Source organism: Polyergus mexicanus, unplaced genomic scaffold (assembly GCF_030449975.1).
Source record: "Polyergus mexicanus isolate NDT 795.1 unplaced genomic scaffold, iyPolMexi1.0 SCAF_7, whole genome shotgun sequence".
Taxonomy (NCBI): Eukaryota; Metazoa; Arthropoda; class Insecta; order Hymenoptera; family Formicidae; genus Polyergus; species Polyergus mexicanus.
In genome coordinates, this window is record NW_027223327.1 from 5,853,927 (window position 1) to 5,876,907 (window position 22,981).

At 35.3% G+C, this 22,981-nt stretch overlaps 1 protein-coding gene across 1 annotated transcript in view; it reads left to right on the top strand.

Annotated features, from left to right (window-relative positions):
* Oseg5 (intraflagellar transport protein Oseg5) overlaps window positions 1–22,981 on the top strand; it is a 369,827-nt gene that overhangs the window by 275,832 nt on the left and 71,014 nt on the right. The window contains exon 12 of the mRNA XM_070299093.1: window positions 12,935–13,110. Within this exon, the coding sequence (XP_070155194.1) occupies window positions 12,935–13,110 (176 nt within the window). The remainder of the gene's footprint in view (window positions 1–12,934; window positions 13,111–22,981) is intronic.

Consider the following 22,981-nt stretch of genomic DNA (forward strand, 5'->3'; position numbering starts at 1 on the left):
AAGCTTTACATTACTTAAAGGATTAAATGTTTATAGTATGAAGCAACTGTCGATTTAAAACGTAAATGTATGCTTTTTATGTATCACACTGTAAGAACTACGTGGACATAAAAAAACAATATAAAGTATTGTATAATTTTACAGTAAGTCCACTTCATAACACGCATGGTTCTCTCATTTGAGCATACAAGATACATATAGATTTATTGCATTGCTTTTTAATAATACCTCTCCTCGATACGCATTCTTCAAAAATGAGCTTAATATTTAAATTCACACTATTGACAATTGGTCAAATTTTTGTAACGAAGCATTTTTTATTATATTTCTATTTGCAATATAAATTTTTTGTTTTTGTATTTGAAAATTCTTTTTCAGCTTTGTCTTGATTGGATAGAAGACAATAGTGAAATGTTAGAGGAGAAGGCAATATAGTAGAAATAGATGAAACTAAAATTTGGAAACAAGTTTGAGAAAGATCGATGTATTACAGGGCAATGAATTTTTGGCGGTTTTGAGCATGAAACGGGAAATTGTTTGTCAAGTGTATGTCTGATCAATCAGCAGAGACATAATTAACAGTGATATAAAAATAGATCAAGCACGGTACAATTATTATGTCAGACCGTTGGAAAACGTATAATTGCCTTAACCGAGAGGTATAAACATTTGTCAATTATTCATATAGTTTCGATGATCTTGATACTAAAGTTCATACTTAAAATATTAAGAGAGTATAGAGAAATATTCGTGGTAACATCCCACGATATATGGCTTTCCCCAGAAAGATTACGCCGGTTATATCGTAGAGTTTTTTTTTAAACAAAAATTTTCATTTAAAAAATGTATAAAAAGCATTTTTTGATATCATGACAAAACATTATCTACCTTTGCTGTAATAAAAAATAATAAATGAAATATGTTTATACATGTAACATGTTGAAACTTCGGCACTTCCTAATTAATCGTGAGAATAATTAGTAATTGTGGAATGAAAAATTCACTAAGAGAGTAAAAAGATTACTTAATATTGCACAAGACTTATTTATCCTGAATCTCTTTTTGGAAACTATCGTAACTATCAATAGAAACAAAAGAAGAAGTTTTTCTAACTCATTACTAACTTAAGAGTAAATAATATTATATTCAGACGTGCTGACATCTGTTTCAAATTAGAAAAATAATAAAGAAAGCTAAGAGTACATTTCTAACATTGAAAAAATTAAATTAAACATATTTTTCTTAACACCCGCATTTTTAATTTACTCGCTTTTTCTTATAACTCTCATGTGTGCCAATCGACAGTAAATTATAATTTACATTGAATTTATCAAGCGACAATGGTTTTATTAGAAAGTCTGCCAATTGATTATTAGAAAGTACATATACAGTTTCAATTTCTTCACTTGTTACAAGCTCACGAATATAATGGTACTTTACATCTATATGTTTTATAAGCTTGTAATGCTCTGTATTTTTCACAAGATTTAAAGCACTTTGATTGTCGATCAGGAGCTTCGTGAGTGGCATTATCGATTCTTTAGTCTCTGAAGAAGGTTTTCAGCTACATGGTTTCCTACGTTGGATACTGCAATATACTCAGCTTCCGTTGTTGAGCATGCTACACTTTTTTATCTTTGTGAGCATCATGTCATAGGCCCATTCGTGAATATACTTACATACTCCGATGTTGATTTTCTTGCCTCTACATCGCCTGCGTAGTTTGCGTCACTGTACATATTCAGTTCGTCAGATTCTTTGATGTATAACACCGACATCTTGAATTTCTTGTAAGTATATTAGGATTCTTTTCATAGCTATCCAGTAGGCTTTTCCTGGATTATTCAAGAATTTATTAACCTACTGCATACATTATGTCTGGATGTGACACAATCGCTACAAACATCAGGCTACCTACAGCTTCACGGTATGAAATTTTGCTCTTTCCAATCTCTTCGCAATCTCCAGAATGTTTCCATCGTTTGCATTTGGATCTACTGGAACTGTATTGGCTTTGCAATTATAATGTTGAATCTCTCTGAAATTCTAGATATGTAGTTTCGTTGACTGATAAATGTTGTTTTCTCTTTTCGATTGCGTTTTATTTCCAATACGACGGAATATCATGATTCACTGACTTTTAATTCTACCATAGATCTAAGTTCACTCAGTATCTTTTGAATTACTTTTCTTTTTTCAGACATGATGAGTCTATCATCCACATAAAGAGCAAGATGAACCACAACACCATCATACATTTTGCCTTGTAGGCTTTTATACTTCTATCGGAGTCGAGTTGTTTGGAGTTGAATTTGCTGAAAAAACTTTTAAACTTGTTGTTCTAACGTGGAGCTTGGTTCAGTCCATATAAGCTCTTTCTTAATCTGCATACCAGGTCTGGATTGTCGTTGTTGAATCACTCTGGCTGTCTCATAAAGATTTCTTCCTTCAGATCACTATGTAAAAATGCCGTTTTTACGTTTTTTACGTCAAATTGTAATTTTATTTCCCGGTCATTAATTGTTGCAAGCGCGAATAAGTCTTATCCAGCTGCTGCATCCTCGAACATTTCGCCACTCTCTGATTCACTCTCTCGTTCTGGCTCTTTATTTTCTGGTTCCATTATTTTGTTTCCGAAGTATACAATAAAAGTGTTATAGATTTCCTCACTGTAATCGTTATCGCAACATACGTTTTCATTGAAACTTACATCACGCTTATATCACAAGTAATAGTGATTTTTCCAGTCTTTAAATCCACAGAATACAATAGTTTACACTGTCATTCTCATATTCAACTAGAACCATTTTCTTCATCTTGTTATTGAACTTCGTTCGGAACTGTTTCGGGACGTGGACATCAGAACCAAATTTGCGCATATGTTTGAGATCTACCGTTTTCTTTGATCATAGTTTGTATGGAATTTTCTTATCGAGACTACGTGATTTTCGATTCGAGAATGTATACGCTCATGTTGACAGCTTCAACCTAATTTTCTGGTTGAAGATTTGCTGCAATCAATATTATTGTAGTACTTTTTACAAATGATCGATTTTTTCTTTCGATTCATCTGTTCTATCCAGCTATGTAAAGAGCACTAAACTCATATATTATGCCATTGTCCTTAAAGAATTGCCAAAACTGCTCATTATTGAACCATTATCACTATACAATTTCTTTATTTTATTTATTGTTTGTGTTTCCAACCTTTTATATTCAACAAACTTCGCAAATACATTACTTTTGTGCTTGATGAAGTATATTGACCGATATGACATGCAACCGTCCTTCAAAAGTAAAAAGTAATTTGAACCATCTGTTGATGGATATGTCATTTTTCCACATAAGTCCATATGCACATTCGCCTGGTTTTAATGTCCTCTCTTGAATTTTCTTCTGAAATGGTCTCCAATGAAGTTTTTCATACTGGCATATTTCACAAAATAATTCGTCAAGATGATTCATCAAGATTGTTTATTTTTAGGATATAAGTCCACTGTCAGCCATGTCTTTCAATGTATGGAAATTGTGTCACAGCTTGGCTGAGTCTCCCAATGACACGTTAGCTTCTTCTTGAGTTGCCTCCGTTTTATAGCACTGATTCTTTTGCTTTATACCAGTGATTATCACTCTTGATCCGTGAACTTCCAATTTGTTAAGATTAAACAGTACCTTTAAATCTTTGCTTATCATCGCTTCGACTGACGATGAGAATAAATTTTTCCTCAATTCTGGAATAAATAGGATATTCTCGAGAGTCTTTAGCTACCACTTGCCATCAGCCCATGCTTGCACACGATAGAACCACAACCTTCTGCTTTTAACTGACAAGTTGTGAGAATTATCACTGATTTGAACTATACAAAAAATCTTTCGTATTCTTCTTTATTTCCGTGAGTCATTCTCCTCGATGCAACATATGTTTTGCGAAAGCAACACTGTTAGCCAGCCAATCATTCTCACTATTCGTGCCCGATAAATTTTTTGTTTCAATATACAGAAAATTATGACTCTTATCTTCGCTTGTTTGATTGTTTTTGCTTTGCTATTTTTAATCGACGATCTGACTTGTAGTGGCCTTTCTTCTTACGGTAAAAGTAGTTAATGTTTTGTTTATCCTTTAAATCACTTTGTGATTCACTTTTCTTCGGTTTCGATGGATTTATTTATTTGCTCTTAATTCAAGTTGCCGTGAATGCTGTTGCTATTTCCTCCGACAATGTCAATCTTTGTTCTTCTTTCAGTAATCGTGCTGTCATCGTTAAATTGTCAAACATTTGTTTGATTTCATCGTAAGACTCTTAAGCTATCACGAACACGTTATATTTAAACGGTAATCCTCCGAGCAACTTCGCCGTCTTGTCAACGTTCTTCACTGCTCGCCGACATCTAACAGTACTTGTGCCATCTCTTCAACCTTGTTTACATGTTGCGTGATTAAGTCGGTGTGCGCTATCTTGTAATTGAAAAACTTTTGTTCCAGTACCACTTTGTTTACTGCTGATCTCTGCTCATAAATCATCTTTAGCCAAGTCCACATTTCCGGAACAGTCTGGCACTACCGTCTGAAGTTGTTCATACATCATTCCTGACGACATAAGCAACATTGCTTTTTCATTTAAGGCATCTCATATTGCTCTAACTGTCGTTTTCGCTTCCACTGTGGTGTGGCGTCGTTCATTAAATCGAACATGCCTGTCTCTGTTCGAAAAATAATCTTCATCTGGTATTTTTAGAGTTGAAATCTTTTGCTATCGAACTTCTTGAGCTGAAACCTTATTAGGATGTCCATGGTTCCTGAGTTGCACTTTGCTTCGTTCTCACTGTGCGCTTTTACCACCACGAGATATTAATATCCTTTGTTCAGTCTGCACATCGTCCTTTTACTCTCTAACTCATTTTCCACACGCGAGCTCTGGGCCTATAACCTGTTGGAACTTTGGTGGTTCTTAATTACTCGCGAGAGTAATTAGTAATTGTGGAATAAAGAGTTCACTAAAAGGAAAGGCTCAGGATTTGTCCTCTCCAATTTCAATGAGCTTAATATATGTTATAGTACTACTCTCCCAGAAATCACAGGGAAAGCCACTCGATACAACTCTCAAGCATTTACAAGAAAAATTAGTTCAAACTTTCCGTTATCTTTATACAAGATGTAACAGAACGCCCGAATCAGCAGTTTTTTGAGGAAACAACGCATTTTCGTGAAAAATGTTTCATGCAAAAGTTATAGAGCTCTAAGTGGTGCATTATATAATAATATTAGTATGACCTTGAATAGCACCATCAAGGTCATATAAAAATCACTTTAAATTTTTTTAATGGAACTCCCTATTTTTCATTACATATTCTTATAGCTTATCTCAAGAACTTTCCAAAACACTATAATAAAGTATTTTTTCATTAAGTACTTTTTGAATTATTTTATATTTTAATCTGACATATTTTGATATAAAAAACAAAATATTTCGTAAAATATTCAGTTTTCGATCATCTTACCGTAATACTTTTATGTACAGAATAATGAAACAAATCAATTAATATAAAAAATAATTGTTTTTAAGAAAATTATTTACAATGTATTTTTTTAAACAATTTTTTTTTTTTTTTGCACTAATTGATTTGTCTCATTATTCTGTACATAAACGTATTATGGAAAGATTATCGAAAACTGAATATTTTACAAAATATTTTATTTTTTATATCAAAATATATCAGATTAAAATATAAAATAACTCAAAAAGTACTTAATGAAAAAATACTTTGTTATAGTGTTTTGGAAAGCTCTCGAAATAAGCTACAAAAATATGTAATGAAAAATAAGAGGTTCTATTTAAAAAATTCAAAGTGATTTTTATATGACCTTGACGGTGCTATTCAAGATCATACTAATATTATTATATAATGCGCCACTTAGAGCTCTACAACTTTTGCATTAAACATTTTTCACGAAAATGCGTTGTTTCTTCAAAAAACTGCTGATACGAGTGCTGTGTTACACTCTATACATATATCGATTACTACGGCAGATCACTGTTTTTGCAGGAAAAAAACAAAATTTGAACCTGTAAACACGCAGTGATCCGCCGTAGTAGTCGATCACTTTGCGTTTGCAGCTACGACTGTTACGAAACAAACTATTCTTATTGATATATAACGAGCACGGGAAATTTGAACTAATTTTTCTTGCAAATCTTGAGAGTTGCATCGAGTGACTTTTCCTGTGATTATTGGGAGGATAATACTATATGTTTGAACTAATTTTTCTTGCAAATGCATCAAGTGGCTTTTCCTATGATTACTGAGGGTAGTACTATAACATACATATATTAAACTCATTGAAATCGGAGAGGACAAATCCTGAGCCTCTCCTTTAAGAGAGTACAAAGATTCACTTAATATTGTACAAGACTTTTATTTATTCTAACTCTCTCTTTGGAAACTGTTATAACTATCAATAGAAACAACAGAAGAAACTTTTCTAACTCGTTACCAACTTAAAATAATATTATATTCAAACGTGCTGACATCTGTTTCAAATTAGAGAAATAATAAAAAGAAATAAGAGTACATTTCTAACATTGAAAAAGTTGAATTAAACACTACTTTTCTTAATATAGTTTATTTCCCTCATTTCATCTCATAAGTTTCAAAATGAAAAACATTATTTATCAAATGCATGGGCGGAGAAGGGCCAAACTCGTTTGGCAATATTTAAAAATTATATACTGTGAATAATGCTTCATTTCTCGGAAAAAGATTAGGTTAAAATCTTTTGGGTTGGGGCTGCTGGAGACTCTGTCCCTTCCACGCGTGATAATCGTAAACAGATCTTTACAGTCAAAAATAACAGATTATACCGTACACAAACTTTACTGTCAAATTTTTTATATCCCAAACCAATAGCGCTTTTACTTAAATTTTACAGAAAATTATTCAGAATAACCTCCCCCACAACATATTTAAACAACGATTAAATCGGTGAGATGTGACCTTTCATGCACTTATACCGTGCATCGAATACCTTTTACATAATTCTAAAATAGTCCCAGAATCATTAAATGTTTCTTTAAACATGAAGTCTCACTGGTTGACTTTATGCTTAAAAAAACATTGACTTAATTACTTCTTTTGATATTTGAAAAATAATTTTTTTTTGTGACGAAATAGTGAGCATATTGTGAAATATATTGCATTTTATTGATATTTATCATTAAATGTATTTGTAGGGAATTAACTTTAAAACCAAAATTATATCAAAATAATTTTTTTTAAATGAGCTAAAAAATAGTTGTCATTTATTGTTTTCTTAAAAGTTTAGTTCGATAAAAATCTTTTATTTTGATGACATTTTGAGCAAAGATGAGTTTTAAATTTTAAGCAATTTATAAAGAAAAGAATATTTGATAGTTTTTGAACACTTTTTATTTAAGTATTTGCAAATAAGAACCAGTTTTTAAAACGTGAGATGTATACATTTTTTATTACTATACAGGGTGATTCAAAACAACCTTCTGTCCTTACAATGTCATATACTTGACACTATTCTAAGACGACTTTTCCTTTGCCAAAATTTTTTTCGAGGCTTAGTTTTTAAATTATAAGCCAAAATAGTTAACGAATTACGGGCCGCGTACGCGAGGCAAGCAGGGGTGGCGCAACTCATCGTCCGATGCTGGTGATTACGTGAGGCGCTCACTGCGATCAACTGTTTGCTACATACGATGGAGTGTATGTGTGAGAGAGAACGTATACGCGTATACACACACATACACATTCTCTCTCTCTCTTTCTCTCTCTCTCTCTCTCTCTCTCTCTCTCTCTCTCTCTCTCTTTCTCCCTCTCTGTCTCTTTTACACCCATCGTATATAGCAAACAGCTGATAGCATACACGCACTCTCTTTCTCTCTTCTTTGTCTTTCTGTTTTATATCTATCGCGTGTAGCAAACAGTTGATCGCACACATGCACTCTGTCTCTCTCTCTCTCTTTCTCACACACTATTTCTTACCTTTTATATAGTAATTTGTTGCCCTCATACGACTCAATAAGTAATACTTCCGTATGATAGAACGAGTAACTAGCAAATTTTTTTCACTCATAAATTGTACCACTTATCGAACTTTTACGAATTAATCTACGCACTTTATCGATAAATTGAATTTATTAACGATTATAACGGTTAATCACAATCTACCGATTACTACCGATTAATTATTAAAATATCTCGAAGAAAGAAACGCGTTATTCGATGCGGAAACTGCGCGACGACAGCAAGCAAGTTGTATCGGTACTAGCGTTGCCGGCATGCCGGCTGCCGGCTGCCGAACAACTGAATGTATCACATTACGCGTGATCGACGCGGACGCTATCATGTGTCCCGTGATCGGCTAAAGCCTCCGACATTGTAAATTCGATAGTTTCGAAAACATAAAACTATAAAATATGAAAATATAATAATGTATAATAACATCGTTTTTTTTAATAAATTCAGTTTATCGTGCGCGGATTAATACGTAAAAGTTCGATAAGTGGTACAATTTGTGAGTGAAAAAAAGTTTGCTAGTTACTCGTTGTATCACACGGAAATATTACTTATTGAGTCGTATAAGGGCAACGAATCTCTACATACAAGGTAAGAGTCAGTGAGTGAGAAAGAGAGAATGTGTATTTATATGTATACGCGTATACGTTCTCTCTCACACATACACCCCATGTAGCAAACAGTTAATCGCAGCGAGCGCCTCACGTAATCACCAGTATGGGACGGTGAGTCGCTCCGCTCCTGCCTGCCTTGTGTACGCGGCCCGTAATTCGTTAACTATTTTGGCTTATAATTTAAAAACTAAGCCTCGAAAAAAATTTTGGCAAAGGAAAAGTCGTCTTAAAATAGTGTCAAGTATATGACATTGTAAGGACAGAAGGTTGTTTTGAATCACCCTGTATATGTTACGAGAGAATAATATTTTAAGATGTGTGTATGTATGTATATATACCATATGTGCGCGAAGGCATACGTGCGTGTACGCATCTGTGTGCGTGCGCGTGTACGCGAGTGTGTGTGACCGTGTGTATGTACGTGCGTGTATATGTGTGTTCTACTAATATTCTTAACCTTAGTTTTAGCCATACCCAGACAGCACATAATATCATTTTTAAATATATGTTATACTTATATTAAATACACTATGGATATATACCAAGAACGTTCCTGTACATCTCCTGTATTCCTCTCATTCGCTTTTATTTCTACTACTCTTACTTAAGTAAGAACATAAATAGTATTGCAGGGATCGCTATCCTTCATAGTGCCACGCTATCTCTTAAAAGTCAATCTATTCTATATGTCTATGTACTTTCTCTAACATATCAATACATTTTAATGTTCAAAATGGAAGCTAATGGTTATTGTTACTATAATTACCGATAGATTGTTACAATACTTTTAGAAATAATTCATTTCATATTACTATCCTGTTCCATATTCTCATCTTTTCTTCTATATATGGTGTTATTTTATATTTTTATAAATCTAATTATTATACAAGGAATTACAAAAATATATTCAGAAATATTAATTAAAGAAGATTTATGAAAAATATATCGTTATTGTTACGATATTATTATTTTCGTTACATAACAAGTGTTCAGAACCATTAGATATTCTTTTAACTTATTTTGACTAATATGTATGAACGAATATTTTTAGTGAAAATATCGAGGAAAATTATCATTTATATCATTTTTTAATTTTTAATATTATATATATCTCTAATAAAAATTCTACTCCCTTTTCTAATTAAAATCTTTTTTTTTTGGTAATTATGTAGAATAAGATCTTTTTTGAATTTTGACAAATATGATCGGATCTCTCGGTAAAACTCTTTGTTGTGACTTCAACAGTGATAATCAGTCGGGGGAGCCCGTCTCTCATCACTCTCCCCCCCCCCAAAATCCAAAAAAGCCCAAAAATTATTAAAACAAAGCGAGGTCCACCCCACAACCCAAATCAGATTTTAGTTTTAAATCAGAAATCGGTTTGATTTAGATCAGTGCTCGGATTTAGATGCCCTTTTCCGGCCAATATCTGAGGCGCCGCCTACGGTTCCCCCACTACCGTTCGAGGCTCGACGGCTGATCGCGTGTGCAACGCTATGCCTCAGGAGTGTCCCTATATAAAAAAATATGTTGAGATCGTACCTTCTGTCAAATCGTCATTTAAATTTGCCTTGCTAGATAATTTTTATAAATTTCTATTATTAATATATTATATATATAATCTATTACGCACATATATATTATGTTATTATAATATATTTTAGAGACAGTAATATATATATAATGATTACAATTTTGATAATAGCTTTTCACATCACCCATGAGATACTATTGTCGATACGTTTTTTCAAAAGTGGTTTCCCTAGTAGGCCTATTCCATTAAAAGATAATAAGGATAATGAAATAGGAATAGGATAATGGAATAGGCCTTCTGGGAAAATCATTTAAAAAAAAAACGCATCGACAATAGTATCTCATGGGCGATGTGGAAAGCTATTATCAAAATTGTAATTATTATATATATATATATATATATATATATATATATATATATATATATATATACTGTCTCTATTTCATTCGGACATATAATCAATTATTATTTTCCCGACTGTCGTTGAGCAAGCATTTTCCAAAATTACTTCTTGATCAGTTATTTGCTATGAGCTATCTTGCTCGTGAATTTCGTTCGAATATACCTTCAATTATCATTTTCACATCTGTACTTGGGCAAGTGTTCATTGTTTATAGTTTTACGTCATCAAATGCATCGCTTTGAACTCTACAACTTTGGTCCTAAGCACTTTTTTCAGAAAATGTATCGTTTCGGAAATAATTAGCCATAACTGTTTCCACCTCCAGGGGTTGAGGGGTACTTTCTACCCCTAAAAATCGTGTTTAGCCGAAACAAAAAAACACGTATTTAATGTTTTTCGGCGTTTAATAAGTATGTTAAGTTTCATTCAAATCGATGAGTATCAGTTGGGTAGTGTTACTTGTGAGTTAGATTATATCTTTTGGAAGTGGTGGCCGCCCGTAGGGGGGGAGGGTGAGGAAGCGGAACCCACTGCGTCCATGCATACACTTTCCCATCCACAACAATTGTAGGATGAACTTCGCTTTGTTTTGGGCGCGTTCCACTTAACGACTGCTCATGGTATCATTTTATCTGTGTTGTTCATCAAAAATTAAACAAAGACAGATGGTGCTCGCGAGCATTACGGTCGTTAAGTGGAATGCGCCCTTTGTAAAGTATATGCGTGGACACAGTGGGGCCCCGCCCCTCTACGGAGGGGGGCTTCACTTCCGGAAGATATAACCTAACCCAAACTTATTTCTCATTTAAAATTTAGTTTGGGTTAAGTTATATCTTCCGGAAGTGAAACCTTTCCGTAGAGGAGCGAGACATACTGCGTCCACGAATACACTTTTCCATTCACACAACAATTAGGGGTGGATCTCGCTTTGCTTTGTAAAGTATATGTGTGGACGCAGTGGGTTTTGCCCCCCCCCCCCACCTCACCCCTCTCCTACGGGGAGCGCCACTTCCGGAAGATATAACCTAACCCAAACCTATTTCTGATTTAAAACTAAAATTTGGTTTGGGTTGTGGGATGAACCTTGATTTGCTTTGGTAAATTTTGGGATTTCTCGGTTTTTTTGGGGGGGATAGAGGGGATAAGTTCCCTCGACTGATTATCACTGTTGGAGTCACAACAAAAAGTTTTACCGTGATATATCCGATCATATTTGTCAAAATTCAGAAAAGGCCTTATTCTATATAATTACCTTTTTTTTTGTTTGAAGGAGGCAAAAGACAATCAAAAGCCAGCTCGATAATTTGTGCGCATATGTTTTATTATAATCAAATTATATTGATATTTTAACTAAGTGATAGACACAATCACAAAAAGCGTCCGTTTTAGTTTTTTTTTTATTATTTTCAGGGCAATTACACATTAATGTAGTATATTTCATCGGATAGTCTCTTTCTTTCTTGAAATTCCATTCCATATAACGTTTACCTTGGGTGATTCACTCTTGTTCTGCGTATTATCACTATTACATTTTTGATATAATATATTCCATATACTTTGTAGCTACACTAAAGATCCAAAAAAGGACGAAACGGTACGCTTTTTGTGATTGTATCTATCACTTATTGTTAGTTAAAATATCAATGTAATTTGATTATAATAAAACATATGCGCGCAAATTACCGCGGTAGCTTTTTATCTCCTTCGTATGATATATTCATAAGAGCTTTTATTAGTTTATTAAAATCTTTTTCTGTATTATGTAATATAGATCGTCTATTTAAAACTTTGGTAAACTTGCATTCATTAAAGTTTTTTTATTAATAACTTTTTAATAAACTACGAGCCACGGCTATGACCTTTTGGAGGTCACTCAGGATGATGACTTTGACAACATATGTCAAGGTCAAAATCATACGAGGGAGGTTCCCTTTTATGCAGGTTTACCAAAATTTTATTTATAAAATATTATCTGCTGATTTATATTTTCTTTGCCAGATTTTAATTTATACAAAATTCTTTATCTTGAATTATTAATTACTTCGATTATACATAAATACCTCTGTATAATTTTACTATGAAAAAATTAATTTCAAGTTGCTTAAAGAATACGCAGTGAAAAAAAATATTGCAAAATATATAATATGATATGATATATATAATTTCCGTTATTTATTATATCAAACCAAAACTGATAATCTATGCTCTTCTTGTACAGTATATCAAATTTTATTCATATTATATTTAATTTTATCTTCTGTAATTTAATCTTATGGTATTTATTCCCGCATTTTAAATTTTATTTTAATTATTCTCATAAATATATATTCTTTTCATAACGCAGTGAATTTGGAAAACAACCTAGCATTGTCAGTGTTCGTAATGGCATGGTCATGGTAAGACGTGGAGATGGTGCTACTGTGGCTACCTCATTTTATAATTTATTTAAACACTTATATGAACATACATCAAACAAAAGATTGAAAGAAGCGCTTTCTATTTGTCGTATAGCTCAGGTAATATCCTCCATACTATATATATAATATAATAATATATAACATAATAATATATTTATATATTTATTATGCAAAATTATATATGTATAATGAAGAACATAACAAATATACAATAATTCATTAAAAGGCATAATTGTATCTTGCACTAACAAGGGTTGGGAACTTCAGTTTGGGATCAGCCTTCATGTGGTGGTAGTGTACCCTTAGGGTGTAAATATATTAAAGTCATAGGGCGCACTATCCAGCCAATTCCGAGAAAAAGCGTCTTAAAGTTTTCCAAGTTGCTTATACATAAGAAAGTTTTCTCACCTGTCAAGCGGCCGTCTGGCTGAGGCGGTAGCGTGTCCGACTCGCATGCTCGTAGTCGCAGGTTCGATCCTTATAACTTAACTTTTTTTTCTTTTTTTTGTCCGAATAATCATCCAATAAATATTTGTTTACTTCTAATTAAAAATTTATTCATTTACAAGTTATTTTATTGAAAAAAAATGGAAATTTTTAACATTTGTCTTTAAATACCTCGAGTTGTCGAGGTATTTTCTGTTTTTCATGTTTCTACGATAATTATCATTCTGGTTTCTGTAAACCATCAAAATTTGAATAAAACTAACAGCACTTTTTGAAAGCACTTTTAATTGTGTATATCTTTTGTATTAGGTATATCTTTTATATTGAAAAATCGTATAAATATTTACAAATAAAAATATATCAGAAAAGTAATGTAAAAATTTGTAAAAATTTTGTGGATGAATAAAAAGAAAATTAAAAAGTGTTTAAAGACAAATGTTAAAAATTTCTATTTCTTCAATAAAATAACTTGTAAATGAATAAATTTTTAATTAGAAGTAAAAAAATATTTATTGGATGATTATTCGGACGAAAAAAAAGAAAAAAAAATTAAGTTATAAGGATTGAACCTGCGACTACGGGCATGCGAGTCGGACACGCTACCGCCTCAGCCAGACAGCTGCTTGACAGGTGAGAAAACTTTCTTATGTATAAGCAACTTGGAAAACTTTAAGACGCTTTTTCTCGGAATTGGCTCGGTAGTGCGCCCTATGATTTTAATATATTTACACCCTAAGGGTACACTACCACCACACGAAGGCTGATCCCAAACTGAATTTCCCAACCCGTGCTTTCCCCTTGTAAGTCACGCACAGCAACAGCAAAGGGGATTGTACGCCCAGTTGAAAGTACTTTAGATTAACGGATTTTAATAACTAGGTCGATCAAGTTCTTAATAGACATAATTAATAACTTGAGTCTTCTTACATAATGAAAGTGTCTTTATTTCTGTTCTGAGTGTCCTATAAATAGAGATATTGAAAATGTAAAGTAAAACCCTAATGTATGAATTGTTGTGCCTCCAGAGGTAGTTGGGATCGTTTGCCGGAAAGAATTTAGAAATTTGGGCTCCGCCCGAGAACTGCACTGACTTTATTTAAATAATTCTGACACCTTTAAATTTAAATAAATATATAAATATCTGTTTTATTCGTGACTTGGCTTAATTACAATGTTCCCGCACATTCGCTCGCGTCGCGTATCGCGATAGCGGATATCTTGACGTGCGCGTGTCTAGAGTCGAGTTTCGGTCTCGAGACTCGCTTCTCGCTTCTTCGTATGTATTTCTGCCGACTACGTGGCTACTCAATATTATAATAATTATCGACACTCGCTTTGACACTCGCGACTGTTAGCGATTTCACATGCGTAGAGGTAATCAAGAATAAAGATGGCCCGCGTTAGGTAAATTAATGGTCAAGACTGCCTACTTGATAGTTATGGTGACTACCCGCGTAATATTAGTTAATGATAAAGACTGCCAGCGTAATATTAATGGTAAAAACTGCACACCGCTCGTTAACGATGGGTCTTAACGAAGGGACTTTTTATTATCTCCCTTTGGTTTCCTGGGAGGGTATCGTTTAGCGACAAGACTATGTGTCGTGCCGTTTGATTTTGGCAAGATCCGTATGCAAGCTAAGGAATTCTAAGTAGGATTTTTACTTCGCTTTTAAGTAGGACTTCTACATTACATTTTCGCAATGTCCTTCTTCCGCTTGCCCTGATTTCCGCGTTTTCGCAATGAAATGATTGCACGGTCGCTCGGGCTTCGCGCGTGGCTCGCATTGTCAGCGCTTCGCTCAGTCAACGCTCGTAATGTGATCTGTATTCGCGTCACGTTGAGCCATGCCTTATTGTATAAAATAATATAATATATATATAATCGGTTCATAACGTCTTTCGCCGTTGTCCGATGCCTAACTTCCATTTCGTTCTGTTCATCCAATCTTCCTCTCCTAAGTTTCTCTCGCTCATGGACTTCCTTATCCCTTCCGCCCAAGTCCTCTTTGGTCTTCCTTTCCTCCTTCTCTCCCTTGGTATCCATTTCATGATTTTCTTTAGTAACCTGACCTCTTCCATGCTCTCCACGTGCCCGTACCATATCAGTTGTTTTCTCTCGATATCCTCTTTTATGGTTCCCTCTATACCCATTCTCCCCTTTACTTCCTCATTTCTTATTTTCTCCAAGCGTGATATTCCTGCCGCTCTCCTCATGACTTCCATTTCCGTAGCTTCCAATTTCCTTTTTAAATTCTCGGTTATTCTCCATGTTTCTGATCCATATAGTAGACTGCTTTTTTCATGGTCTCATATATCTGTACTTTCCGTTTTCCCAATCTCTCTGCTCCATAAAATACCATTCAAACATCCAATCGCTTTCCTGGCTTGTGTATTTCTAAGTTTGTTTTCTTCCTCATCTGTGCTTTGTGTGTTGAATTGCACTCCTAAATATAATAGTATTGTCTACATGATTCTATCCTCTCTTGGTTCTCCAGTTCCATACCCGTACTCTCCTCTCCTATACATAAATATTTTGTTTTCTCTACATTCATATTCAATCCCCAATATCTATACTCCTCAATTAAGTGTGTCCTCGTCTATTTCTATACCCATCCTTCTACATTTCCTTTTCCATTGAGTAAGTGCGCGTCCTATATACACCTTAAACAGTATTGGTGATATACAGCATCCCTGTTTTAAGCCTTTTGTGACGTAAAACGTTTCTGTCATGCTATTTCCTATCTTCACTGCCGCTTCAGATCCTTCGTATAAGTTCTGTATTGCCTTGATCACGGTATAATTTATATTAGTACTTTGTAATGCTTCCCACAGCTTAGTCAAACGTACATTATCGTATGCTTACAAAGTACATTATCGTATGCTTTCTGAAGGTCAATAAACATAAGATGAGTAGATGTATTGGTAGCCATTTTCTTTTCTATAATTTGTTTCAGACAGAATATGTTGTCCGTACAGGATCTGCCTGCTCGAAATCCACTTTGTTCCTCCTTTTCGTTGTTTCTGTATTCGTTCTCTATGATGTCCCTGAGAATCCTTTCGTATACCCTACTCAACGTGCTCGTCACTGAAATTCCCTTGTAATTTCCGCATTCCTGTTTATTTCCTTTTTTATAAATTAGGCTAATATATGATAGCTTCCATTCTTTTGGTACTTCCTGCCCATTAATATACCTCTGAAAAAGTTCCGCCAAGATCTCATATAACCTTAGTGTTCCATTCTTCAGCAGCTCCGCGTTGATGCCTTCTGGTTCAGGTGCTTTCCGATTTTTCAGTTGGGTTATTGCTCTCCTTATTATTTCTGCACTTATTATTACTTCCTCTCCTTCTACTACTATTTGTTCATAACACATTTGTATATTCATTTCTATTCTCCTGTAGCAAATTCTTATAATGTTGTGTCCACTTTTCCGTTGGTATTGTTAGTATAAAATAATAAATATCTAAAATAATATATATCTATTAATTCGTATATAGTCTTTTCGGGCTATAACAGAATGTTGAATCTTTTTTGTTAAGATTTGTTATGGTCATTGTCATTTTTTGTATACTATTATAATTTTTGGCACAAGATAGCGATTAGAATTATTAATAATCCATAACACATAGTTCCGTATAGGAATAACACATTTACACTCAGCAAGTCATAAGATTGAATCTCAATTCTCACTTCATACGTCTCTTAAAAACCAGCAGAAAAATACAGCACAGAACATTGCAGCAACATTTGCAACATTGCCGTAACGTTACTACAATGTTGCAATATTGCTGCAACGTTGTTACAACGTTCTGTGGTGTATTGGAAGCTACAGGGACACCTACCTTCGAATCGTCTCTCCCTTTACTGACGATCTTCTTATCTTTGAGTTATCTAATTATTATTAAATTTATTAAATTAAATGCTTTCCATTTAGAAATAATATAACATCGATATTGTTATTTTAAAATTTTTGCCTTATTTAAACTCAGAAATATGTCATTAAAATTAAACGGGGCGAAATGTCGATTGATGATCAATCTCGTTCCGGTCGTTCTTCGATCAACCGAACTGAAGAAAATGTAGTAAGAATTCGTCAAGCCATCTTGAAAGCTCGCTGTTGAATCATTGATGAATTTATGGAATTAACTAGAATGTCGTGGAGTTCCTATCAGCACATTTTATTAGAAGATTTAGGCATAAAATGAGTCAAAGGGCGTTCGAAATGAGATTGATCGTCAATCGACATTTCGTCTCGTTTAAAACAGGAAAACCATTCGTAAACTTGTGTTTTATTCAGAACAGCTTTTTTGTAAGTCATTTGTAGCATAACAATTGTTTCCGCCGCATTTTCTCCAACAGGAAACAAAATTTTATTGCTACATGTTATTTGTGTAAATCAACCATCACGAAATAGGCAAATGCGTTAAAAAAAATTCACTGAAACTGAACACAGCCTCCCATAATAACATCAGCTGGTATATTGACGCAAATAGATCACTAGAATATTCACCTAGTGGGGAAAACCTGCACTACAAGAGACCCGCCTTCCAGAAAGTAATTCCGGTTTCTTTTAGGTTCGTCCTCGTATATACAGAGTGTCCAAAAATTCGCGCAACACCCTTTAAGGGAAAATAGAGGGTGTTATTCTGAACAGAAAAGTCCTGTACCATTTTGCAATTTTCTCAATAGTTAACAAATTATTAATTATTAAAAATTGCCGTATTAGCTCGGCCTACCGCCAAATGCAAGCGCGCGGCGAGATGCGGCCGCCCATAGATTGAAGTTGTTAGGCGCGCGGGGAGTTGTTTATTACAAGCGGCAATGGCTATGTACAAGCGGCGCGTAATGCTAGATACCCGTTCTGAGTTATGATAGTTTCTCGCCTTTGTTTAATGAAAATGAAATTTTCTAACTGCATATAAAAATTTTTTGTACGTATGTGTATACGTGCATATATGCATGTACACAGAAAAATATACATTCTACTGCTTAAAAAAGCGATTGCTCAATTTACTTTTTTTTTAGTAAGTAACGATTTTAACAAAGAATATTTTCTTGATAATAGTCTTAAAATGTACTCATCATAAATTTTAGAAAAAGTCATTATCGTGTACTCGAAAAAAGAATTTACTGCTTCAAAGAACATTATAAAATTTTATCAAAAAGATATCAAAATAATAAGCAAATTAAATTTTTGTTTTAATTTTATATTCTTAAGTGAAGAATTAAATAACTAGGATTCAGAATATATTTTGAATAGATTTAATGCTTGTGATGAACTTATGATAGATTTGTGAATATGAACTTATGAAATATTTGAAATAAATAATATTTATTCAACAAATTTAAGAAATTAGGGTCTCGTGTGATATCACAAATTTCAAATAATCGCTAGTAAAAGCCAGAACGCGGATGGTAATGCGTCAATTTTATGGAAAAATAAGTTTTCTATGAAACTGAATATGTGCACAAGGCACGAAATTTACTTGATGCTATACCAAGATTTTTAAAAATAATCTCAATTCGAGGTTTATAATAACCCTTCTTTATCCCCCTGTAAAGATGAAAGCGAGAAAAATATCGGAACAAAGTCGCTGAACCGGGAATCGAACCCAAGTCTTTCGCTTGCCGAACGACTGCTCTTACCTCTGAGCTATTCAGACCACACACTACCGATATTTCTCATTCGCCTTATATATCTATTACTAATAATGCCATCTTTCAGCTGGCGTAAATTAACAAATTTAAGAAATTAGACTCTCGTGTGACATCACAAATTTCAAATAATTGCGGGCTAGTAAGAGCTAGAACGCGGATGGTAGTGCGTCAGTTTCATAGAAAAATAAGTTTTCTATGAAACTGAATATGTGCACAAGGCACGAAATTTACTTAGTACTATATTAGATTATTTGTAAAAATCTTGGTATAACACCAAGTAAATTTCATGCCCTGTGCACATACCATTCAATTTCATAGAAAACTTATTTTTCTATGAAACTAACGCACTACCATCCGCGTTCTGGTTCTTATTAGCCCGCGATTATTTGAAATATTTATTTAATTCAAGTAATTTATAGTATGTAAATTGTATGTGTATACATATAGAAAAATGTTAAGTAAATATTATTTGTTTTAAGTAAAGTGATGAGTGTATTTTAAGACTATTATCAAGAAAATATTTTTTGTAAAGATAACCGTTACTTAAAAGAAGAAAACTAAAATTGAATAATTGGCAATCGGCGTGAATAGCAATCGCGACATAAGATCGCGAGGCAAAAAATAATTACTTTTCCTTTCTGTAGCAAGAAAATGATAGAGTACTATCATTTCCACACCACTTTGCGGTAAATAGCATGGCGCATTTTTTTTAAAGTGGTATCCCCAGTAGCTCTGATTCACTTATTTTAGTTCTTGCATTAAAATATGAGAATATTTTAATGCAAATCTGTTCAAAATGCCTTCCTCGATCTCATAAACACAGTATGGCCCTTCGAATAATATTGCGCGTAGCACAGTACCATTTCCGGCGTGATGGTATTGAAAGCTGCGAGAATTTCTCCTCGTACCTCAGCTCCTGTACCACCACGCCTGTGCTCAATTAAATTTTTGATGTAACCCCAAACGAAATAGTCAAGCACGTTAAGATCCGGCGACCAAGCCGGCCAAATGATTGGGCCACTTCGACCCATCCATCTGTCTGGATATCATGCATTTAAAATATTCTGTGCTTGTCGCGAAAAATGCGCAGGAACCGGATCTTGTTGAAAAATAAGCTCTTCCCATTCGCGAAGGGAACGTCTTTGAAAAGGCCGGGCAACTCGTTTTCCAAGAAGCGTACGTAGATTTCCCCATTTAAGCGTGACGGAAGGATATGGAAACCAATCTGAAAATACATGATACCGAAAGAACATGATTTGAAAAAACTGCGAAAGAGACAGAGACAGAATATCTTAACTCATAAACTTACTACTTACAATTCGGTTTCTTTTATTCCTGCCCAAACATTTATCACCCAGCGATATTGGAATGCGCCTTGGCGAATGGCTTGCAGATTCTCATCTCCCCATAAGAAAAAGTTAATACAGGAATTAAACACGCCGTTCGGTGAAGGTCGCTTCGTCCATCCACAGGATGCGGTCGGGGAAAAGGGCGTTTCGCCGACACTGAGCGAAGAACCCTGTATTTCGCCGATAATTAATACTTGTTAAAAGCAGCGTAAACATTAAATAAAGATAATAACTATACCTTCACAATAATAGAGGCGCTGCTCGTCGTCTTCCGCAATAAATTGCTGTACATGCTGATAATAAAACGTGTGCAATCGGTTCTGGCGTAAAACACGATGCACGTCGCTTCGGGAGAGATCTACCATACGAGCGACACGGCGCACGCTGTTTCCGGGGTTCTCCTCGAATGCTTGCAGGATTCTCTCTTCGTCGATTACGTGACATTGCAATGGTACACCACTATATCGTCAATATGGTAAAAGAGATCCTGTCTCTCTGGCACGTCTCTCTGGATACATTCCAAAATTACATTATATCCGGGATGTCGTTCAAGTTCGGGGAATCGTTCCACGTAAAATTGGACGGCGGCACGGACGTTTCCAGTCATTCCGTACGTAATTAATATATCGGTATACTCTTAAGCGGTATACATCTCCCTATAATTTTTCACAATATTCTCAAGAATGCACGAACGTCGGACGCTGGGCATATATAAATGTTTGCAATCAACAGCAATCATTTGTTATCGAATTTAATCTTTTTTATTTCATTCTTTGTCACTCCACGACAATACTTTTCTTCGATAAAATTTTATAATGTTCTTTGAAAGAGTAAATTCTTTTTCGAGTACATGATAATGACTTGTTCTAAAATTTATGATGAGTACATTTTAAAACCATTATCAAGAAAATATTCTTCGTTAAAGATAACCGTTACTTACTGTGGTAAGGTTGCTTGGATGTGTTCGTGGTAGGATGTCGATTGAAAGGTAGTATGCACGTTCTATGTATCGACAATAAATATATTCTACTGGTTATAGGTACAAGTGTTCAATTTTGTGTGGCCCTGAAAAGAGCCGATTGTGTCGCGTTTAGCGACTCCTACGCGTGGCGAGGTTTTCTCGCCACGAGATTTGAGGTGTGGTCGCGGTCCACTTTAAGGGCCCTCGTTGATATGAGGCCCGGGGCGTCGCTGGTGTTGAAACCGCTCGCCGGAGATGCTTGGAGGCCTTGTGAGGTGTTGGCTCCGTTTGTGTGGCCGCTGTCCGAGTTGTGGCCTCCCAGTCAGAGTCCGAGGATTGCGTGGCCCGTGTCTGTGTGCGTGGTTTAAGATGTTGTGTGCCGCGATGCACCAGGCTGCGACGATCCGTCTGCGTAGCCCGTTCCGTGCGGTTGCCTTTGATGGTGCCGCTCCTGGGAGGTGTTAGCGCCGGTGGTGACAGTAACACTGGTACCGTCCCTGGATAGGAGGGCGATGTGTACCTCCGTACCCGGACATCCCAGGTAGCGAGTAGGCTCCTCGGAGGCCGTGTGAAGTTGACGGCCGGCAGCTCAATCGGCTCCAGCTTCCAGGACAACAGTGACCGCTGTACCCTCTTGGTCGCTCGTTCGGTAGTTGCTCTCCTGGTCCGCTCTCTGCCGTAGGTCGGCCCCTGGTGATCGGGGCGGCAGCGGTCGTGAAGGCGAACCTGTTGGAGTGCTGTCTACCAGCTTTCAGCCGCCCTAGACGGATGTCAAAAGAGTCGTGCTCACGTATCTGATGCTTGCGCTCTCGAAAGCGTGAGCAGACTGCCCGCCTTGTCGTTTCGCTACCTTATATACCGTTGTTGATGGTATTCTAATAGCGAGATTTCGGTCTTCTCAAGTTGCCGCCTTGCGGTTAGGTATTTGACTACCTGAGCTGTTGTGCACGTGCTTATCGTGTGTTCTTCTTCCTGCGCGTGGCACGTGATTAGCTCGTGGTTCTTCATCCTGCGCGCGGCACGTGATTAGCGCGTGGACCTTTCTCTCGTGAGTATTTCGCGCGCCTTATACGGCATGCGCTTATACTCGGTGGTAGATTATCCGCCACACTTACTAAAAAAAAAGTAAATTGAGTAATCGCTTTTTTAAACAGTAGAATTTATATTTTTCTGCGTACATGCATACATGCATACATGCATGTATACGTATACACATACGTATAAAACATTTTTATATGCCGTTAAAACATTTCATTTTCATTAAAAAAACGCGAGGAACTATCATAACGCAGAACGGGGGTCTAGCATTACGCGTCGCTCATGCGTAGCCATTGCCGCTTGTAATAAACAACTCTCCGCGCGCCTAGCACCTTCAATCTATGAGCGGCCGTATTTTACCGCGCGCTTGTATTTGGCGGTAGGCTGAGCTAATACGGCGATTTTTAATAATTAATAATTAACTATTGCGAAAATTACAAAATGATAAAGGACTTTTAGACTCAGTTTAGTCCGCTCTCTCTTTTGAGTATTGTCCCAAATGATCTCGGACACACT